The 6,990-nt window shown below is 34.1% G+C and overlaps 2 protein-coding genes across 6 annotated transcripts; one reads left to right on the top strand and one right to left on the bottom strand.

Annotated features, from left to right (window-relative positions):
- Window positions 1-95: 95 nt before the first annotated feature.
- On the bottom strand, window positions 96-6,549 carry LOC144478792 (trophoblast glycoprotein-like). 3 transcript variants are annotated; one of them, XM_078197047.1, is made up of 6 exons: window positions 5,977-6,549; window positions 2,049-2,182; window positions 1,720-1,975; window positions 1,302-1,627; window positions 859-1,229; window positions 96-774 (listed from the first exon to the last, which is right to left on the bottom strand). In XM_078197047.1, the coding sequence occupies exons 3-6, from the start codon at window positions 1,966-1,968 to the stop codon at window positions 533-535; spliced, it is 1,188 nt and encodes a 395-aa protein (XP_078053173.1). In that variant the 5' UTR covers window positions 1,969-1,975; window positions 2,049-2,182; window positions 5,977-6,549; the 3' UTR covers window positions 96-532. The 3 variants fall into 3 exon arrangements, with proteins under 3 accessions (XP_078053173.1, XP_078053171.1, XP_078053172.1); XM_078197045.1 differs by having other exon boundaries at window positions 96-1,229; XM_078197046.1 differs by lacking the exon at window positions 5,977-6,549 and adding an exon at window positions 4,312-4,609 and having other exon boundaries at window positions 96-1,229.
- LOC144478789 (ATP-dependent DNA helicase Q5) lies at window positions 2,189-5,979 on the top strand. 3 transcript variants are annotated; one of them, XM_078197038.1, is made up of 10 exons: window positions 2,189-2,533; window positions 2,665-2,789; window positions 2,872-3,036; window positions 3,115-3,291; window positions 3,426-3,602; window positions 3,667-3,772; window positions 3,839-3,947; window positions 4,025-4,252; window positions 4,326-4,475; window positions 4,577-5,979. In XM_078197038.1, exons 1-10 carry the CDS (start codon window positions 2,428-2,430, stop codon window positions 5,430-5,432), a joined length of 2,199 nt encoding a protein of 732 aa, XP_078053164.1. In that variant the 5' UTR covers window positions 2,189-2,427; the 3' UTR covers window positions 5,433-5,979. The 3 variants fall into 3 exon arrangements, with proteins under 3 accessions (XP_078053164.1, XP_078053166.1, XP_078053167.1); XM_078197040.1 differs by lacking the exon at window positions 2,872-3,036 and having other exon boundaries at window positions 2,402-2,533; window positions 2,665-2,703; XM_078197041.1 differs by lacking the exon at window positions 2,872-3,036 and having other exon boundaries at window positions 2,422-2,703.
- Window positions 6,550-6,990: the final 441 nt, after the last annotated feature.

Genomic DNA, 6,990 nt, shown 5'->3' with positions numbered 1-6,990 from the left:
CATGTACCTTTTCGTGCGGGTCTTAGAGAGGATTAAAAAAATAAGTAAATTTCATCATGCATTGGAACAGTTTTATCAGATGTAGAGAATATAAATACAAATGCATATTCAACATTTATTCGTCGCTTGACACGTTTAAAATAATTAATAATAATATCGAAAATACGCGTGCTTTCTAGTAAATCATTAATTGCATTAACAATTATAACACGCTAGTATTATGACAAACAATTTCACGCATTTGATTATTACTATTAGTCAAATGCAAAGATTGAGTACTGTCACTCAATAAATAGTATCCTATTATTAAGTTCTTCCTATCAATATCAGGCTAATTGTAAAATATTAAAAAACATATTTTCACATTTTACAGAAGAAAAAGTGGAACTTTTCAACAGTCTAGATTGTTAAATATGAAGTCGACTCTAGCGTTAGTTAGTGTCAATTCTTCTCTATTAGATACGATTAATAAGCACGTCAATTGATCTTAAACAATCAATTATTTTAAAAAGTACAGCTAAATAATACATGGCTATACATCTTCGCGGACTTCGCCGGTTGCTATCGAAGTGTATCGCACCCTTTTGTTAACCGAATCCAGTATTGGTTCAATTTTCTTCTTCAGTTTCGCACGTTGCACGTAAATCAAAGCGCACACTAGCCCTATCAGCACCAGTGACAAGAAAAACAATAAAATTGTCGCACCATACGGAGCCGATGAAAATAACTTCACCTTACAACTTTTCACTTCATGAATCTCGTGCGGCGTTTTACCTGCAAGTATTATAATATACCATTGCAAAATAGTTTTGTTAATATTTGCTACCAAACTAATTATGATAAGAAACAATAGTTTACCTTCATAACATTTTAAGCTGTCCTTATTACGAATAAACACTTTGGTCTTGTTCATCCACTTAATGAAGGGATTCAGTTTGCATGAACACTCCAGTGGATTTCCAGTTAAGTCCACCGCTATGTTTTTATTGTGCTCAACGATTGCATCCATAGCACGAAGATCGTGTTCGAGTACTTTGGTAAATTTGTTCCGTTGTAGATCCAAAAATCGCAGATTTGGTAAGCACGATATGTTGAAGTGTAAAGCAGTAAGCGAATTATCGCCAAGGTAGAGATCCAGAATGCTTGGAAGATCGCAAAACACGTTAGGATCTCGGAACTCCGAGATCTCGTTTTGTTCCAGGTGCAGTTTCATCAATTTCGCTAAATTGCTAGAGTCAAAGTAACTTTTCTAAGAACTGTACCGACATATATCAAATGATGAAGTAGGAGATTTATTGTACCTATTCACAAAAATGTCATGCAGCGTAGCTGCCAGATCTCTAGGTCTATCTAATCTATCATCCTCGAATGCATCAGTTAAGTGTAGTTCCAACAGTGAAACAAAATTTGAGAACACTCTGGGATGACTCCTTTCAGGGTCCAAAGACAGTTCGTTGAAATCAAGAATGAGACGCTCAACACGTTGAACATGGTGATATGCTTTCCCTCGGATTTCTCTGATTTTATTATTCGACATGTCAATCACACGCAGGTCAGGAAAGCTGTCCAATGTACCAAACACATTCCAGGGCAGTTCTTCCAAATAATTTCCCGTGAAGATGAGGACCTATGTTATAATTCACATTAAAATAAAGTACTTATCATTACAATGATTGTAATATTTTGCAAAATTTTTATTTCGCATAAGAATTTCTGTACCTGTGTTTCATTGGGCAAATGCGCCAATGGTTCCGCATTATAAAAATTAGAGTCCGTGCAATTAACGACATACTGATGACGGTTCTCGTAACACGTCTTTCTGCAATAACAACGCTGTTTGAAAGCTTCTCCGCATTCTAATCTAGCAGATTCATCGGTCTCCAATGAGTGCCAATTTGGATCGCAGTCATTAGGTGGTTGAGCAATGGACAAGCATATTAACAAGAATATTGTGCAAAGTTTCTTCATTGTATGTCTGAAACGAAAAAAAAAATAATTGATTGTTTCATTTAGTAAGACATTTAAGTTAAATATTAGTATTTACTCACATATAGCATCTATTGCAGTAGAACGAGTCAGGTGAAACCTTTTAGTCTGAATTTCTTATATTTACTTTGTTATTCATTGAAAGGTCAAATATTTAAAACTGATGTTACTAACAAACGTCAATCGTCAATCATATCTATAAAACAAAAAAAGTAAAATTCTCAAACAAAAACTTATTATAAGCAACAAGTTCATAAAATCTCATGACGTTTTAAATGTTGCCGCGAAAATTGGATTTAGAATCGTGGCCTCCTGATTGGCTGAGTCAATTTAAGCGATATGTGATGTTGATATGTTATTCGTACCAATCAGATCGGTGTTTGTGACAACAACAACATGAATGTACACGTGCAAACTTAATACAATACAGAACGCTTAATAATGAGTTGTGAGGAATCCCACGTGAAAGATACATTACAATACGTATTAGGTTTTGAAGATTTCAAAAATAAAATTCAAAAGAAAGCAACTCTTATAGTAAACGAAGGTTAGTTTCCCTTTAGGAATGTTTATAAACTGTTTCATCGTGCCTCTCTACATGAATTTCGTACGAGCTTATCAAATATGATTTGGATTATACAGGAGTATTCATTAAATTAAGGCATTGCAAATTTACAGGTAAAAATGATGTGTGCATATCTATGCCACCTGATTTTGGTAAGTCGCTATGTTATGAACTACCAGCTATTTTAAAAAAGGGCAAAGTAGCTATAGTTTTTTCTTCGAAATTATCATTTCTTAAGGTAATAATTCCAGAATCCGGTTAATTTATTTGTGTTTATGTATTATTTATTTATGTTTTTCTAAATGTCATAATACTTCCAGAATCGTGTAGATTTTTTAAGAAATAAACGGATAAAAGTACGCTTATTAAGTTTATCTACAAGCAATTGTGAACGAAATGTTATTGTAAAAGAGCTCACTTCACATTGTTTAACCATACGACTATTATATGCCACAATTGAAATGATTCGGTGTGCCTATTTTCAGGTGTATTTATCATTAATATATTAATTTTTCTTATAATTTTTATGTTAATAATTAACAAAATTAATTTTGAACTCACAGAATATTATAAGCTTATTAAAAGAACGAAAATTATTATCGTATATCGTATTTAGTGAGGCACAATGTTTAAGTAAATGGAGTTATGATTATACACCCCTTTATGCAAGTGTTATTCAATTTAGTAAATTCTATGATGGCATTCCCAGAATTGCGGTAACTACTACTGTTACACAAAAGGTAATTCAATTTTTTCTTGGCTTAGTATTACTATCTAAATAGTAAACATTCTTCCAAGTAATATTACCACAAAAAATTTTTAATTTGGAGAAGCCTTAGAAATGTGACATATCTTCAATCAAATTCTTTGTCAGGTAATGGAAGACATTTGTCGGTTGGCATTAATTAAGCCAAGAAGGTTTAAAATACCAATAAATACAAGGAATGTGTACTATGATGTATGGTTTGTGGATATTCTTCCTCAACCACTTGATCACCTCACAGAGTTTATTATGCGTGTGCTTGGTTTTTTAAATCCATTTAAGGAAAAGGTAAGTCAAATTGGCCTTTTATAGGATTGTAAACTGCATATTTATAGAAATTATCTGCACTCAGGCACATGATAATTTTGGCATTGTTTACTGTAAAGATAAAGTCACTGCTGAATTATTGAAGAACACATTAATTGCTGCAGGCATACCCGCAATTAGCTGTCACTACAGTAAGAAAATTGTTATGTACACTCATGAGATTGTAGCACAAAATATATATTTCTGAATTATCATAGGATTAAATAAAGGAACTAGACGAAACGTAGAAAATCAGTGGCTATCAGGAAAAGTTACGGTCATTGTTACAACATATGATCATGGATTCATTTATAAGAAACCAATCAAGTACGAGTTATTTAATAATTCAAATGAGATTCTTGCAACAACTACTGTTCTCTCATGAATATTTTTATATTTAATAGATGTAAAATTTATTGGTCAGTGCCAGAATGTATTCCAAAATACCATAGGCTGTCTGTCAAATCTGTTACAAATAATTGCCGTGTATACTGCAGAATATATTTCAGTATAAATGAATATTCTTCTGTCAAAATGTTTATTGAAAACAATAAAGTAATAGATGATCCCGAATGTATCAAGGAACGGATAAATGATTATGACAAGCTTGTGACGTATTGTCTGTCAACAAAGTAATAGTTTTTATTAGTGTAAAAAAAATCAATTCCATCATATTAAGAAAATTTCTTACAAAATTACGTTTAGATGTCGCCAAGCGGTCATTAGCGAATATTTCGGGTATGTAACAGATCCTTGTAGAAGATGCGATGTCTGTGTAGATATGGATGCGGTAGAAGTCAGAGCCCTTAAATTTATTGCATACTCGCAGAAAGTCAAACGAATTGAGTACAATATGTAAGTAAGAGTACAAAGAATACGGAATTTCTTAGAGATAATTTTTGTTTATTATTCTAATCAAAACAAGTATATTAACTGTAGATAAATCTATTCCTTAGCTGTGATATTAATGAACTTTTGAAGGAGAGTTATAATAGAAACGTTGAAAAAGAATCTGAAAAGTGTTCGGAAGAGAAATCAGAAATATGCAACGTTGCGTGCAGAGACATTTCTGTGGACAGAAATAACAGCGTTGCGATTGTGCAATATAAAGATAAGCAAAAAAGTAGCCCACCGAATACGCAGCCGTGCACAAAGGATTATATTCATGCGAGCCCTAAGAGCCCGGTAAAACATGCGGAAGATAATTCAAACGCGACAGGTGTGAACAAACTCGCGATAACGTCCTCTTTGCCGTCTATACGCAGTCTAAACAATGAGCTATCATTGCTATCGCTGGAGCCGTGCAGCTCGTCGAGTAACATTGCTAAAATTTCGACAAGCCTCAATAGTATTCAGATTTCCAGCAAGTCAAATGTGTCACATGTTAAGTCAAGGAGCGAAAACGCAAACAGTGATGTCAATGTTTCGAAGACTGAGAAAAAGGATCGAATTACGATGAATGATGACGATTACTGTGAAGTAATTTTTGTTAGTACGGAGAGGAAGGAACGATCCAGGAAACGACGAAAACGCGGCGACGATGTGGATAGGTATCCTACAGAATTCCGCTCGAAAAGAATTAAATTGAGGACCGAAAATAAACCAACCGCTGTGACATTGGACAGGAGAAGTGAGGGAACATCCGATCGGGATAAACGCGTTGAGGATAATGCAAATGAGAGCATGTCGCGCGCTCACGCGACGGCGGAATTTTTAACAAACAAATACAAACTAGATAAAAGTTTGATAACTCTAACACCGCTTAGTAAATGTGATTCCAACAAAAGATCTTCTAAAGAGAATAAACAATAATGTAAACATGATAGCAATTAATACAGTTATACGCTTATCATCTAGTTACATAAAATTATTTCTTACGAAACAAATTACAACTTAAAAAACTAGTTCTTGAAACAAAATGTTTTATAATCTTCACATATTTTGTACCTGAATCTGAATCATCTCTAGGGACAAAGTAGGTCGAAGAGTTATGCGTCTCATAAAACGTCAGTCTCGTGCACCCACGCAACAGGTGATATCATGTATTATACATTGTATAGAGAAAATATAATCCTTAAAACTGCTCGTTTGTAAATTTAAAAAAACTATCAATATATGTTTCAAATTGATACCATTCTATTTCATATTACGGATAGTTATTTTATTTTCAAATAAACTAAAATTTTTGTTAAATTTTTTAGCTAAAGTATATAAATAATCGACTTGACTGCATGTTTTTCAATTACTTCGAAGCAACTTGCTTTTATATTCAAGCCTCCAAATTTATTCAAAAGCGTGTTTGGGCAGAAAGCAAGGGGCTTAGAGGATTTCTAAAAATGAAAAATTGTTTACTCACCATTTCGAAGCAGGTAGAATAGGACGCGAGATAGTGATTCATCGGACTGTTCACCGGCTAACTACTTCATTATCAATGGTACACAATCTCTGGCACGGCCGAGGGAAACTGTCGCGCACACGTTCGACATGAAACTAGTACAACTCCAGAATAATCGGTACGAAGGGATTCGGTGTGCCCTTCTTGAATTTCACTGACTATAGAAGACGCGCGTGCTCGAGCACGTCCCGCTGGCCTGAACCGAGTAGGAGCAACCTGTTGGAGAGGACCGAAACGAGTCACAAGATGCTCGAAATAATCGTAACCGGCTGGAACGTAGCGGAAAAGAGGACTTCTCTCCGTTGCGCGGCGGACAGCATTGCTTTGCTTGGAGAGGTGCTCCGGACGTACCGGCCGCACCTGTGCTCCCTCCTTCCGAACCCTTCCTACACCTTTTCTTACTTTCTCCTCGTTCCTCCTTTTTCCTCGAACAACTCCTCGCTTTTCTTTCGTGTCTCCTTGATCTGACCCCCATTGGTATTTTTTCTCTCTTTCTGCATTTACTATTACTAATACTGTATCCTTCTTTCAGATCCTCCGGTTCTCTTCACATGGAACAAGATTTAATTCTTTAAAATTCCGAAAGCTGTAATTCAGAAAATAGAGCAATTTTGGAGTAATACATATAATATGTATTACTAAAACATAATGTTTTAGTGATTTATAAAAATTAAGCGGTCTAGCGAAAATAGTTACAAATGTTATAGTAGTATAAAATAAAAAATTGACTTTCCTAAAACTTGATATTAACTATTAACTTTTTCAACTGAACCCTTCAATTATAAATACGGTATAATATTTTTGTTAATACTATATCAGAATGACGGATTTTAATAACGTACATACTTCAGGATTTTAATACACTTCAACCAAGATGAATTTCGAAAGTTAGAACATTGCTATAAAACCGATAGCATTTTCGTAGGACCATGATAATGCTAAATTCTTATGATTTATAATTATTATAATCATTAT

Source organism: Augochlora pura, chromosome 3, assembly GCF_028453695.1.
Source record: "Augochlora pura isolate Apur16 chromosome 3, APUR_v2.2.1, whole genome shotgun sequence".
NCBI classification, from domain to species: Eukaryota; Metazoa; Arthropoda; class Insecta; order Hymenoptera; family Halictidae; genus Augochlora; species Augochlora pura.
The sequence above is the reverse complement of the archived record's forward strand: the minus strand, read 5'-3'. Positions and strand labels throughout refer to the sequence as shown.

Coding starts and splice junctions, on each gene's coding strand:
- LOC144478792 (XM_078197045.1), bottom strand. CDS start 1,968: ATGAAGAAACTTTGCACAATATTCTTGTTAATATGCTTGTCCATTGCT. Junction 1,628..1,719: donor ATTTGCCCAATGAAACACAG/GTACAGAAATTC, acceptor ATTATAACATAG/GTCCTCATCTTCACGGGAAA. Junction 1,230..1,301: donor CATGACATTTTTGTGAATAG/GTACAATAAATC, acceptor CTTTGACTCTAG/CAATTTAGCGAAATTGATGA.
- LOC144478789 (XM_078197038.1), top strand. CDS start 2,428: ATGAGTTGTGAGGAATCCCACGTGAAAGATACATTACAATACGTATTA. Junction 2,534..2,664: donor AACTCTTATAGTAAACGAAG/GTTAGTTTCCCT, acceptor GCAAATTTACAG/GTAAAAATGATGTGTGCATA. Junction 3,948..4,024: donor ATTTATAAGAAACCAATCAA/GTACGAGTTATT, acceptor TATATTTAATAG/ATGTAAAATTTATTGGTCAG.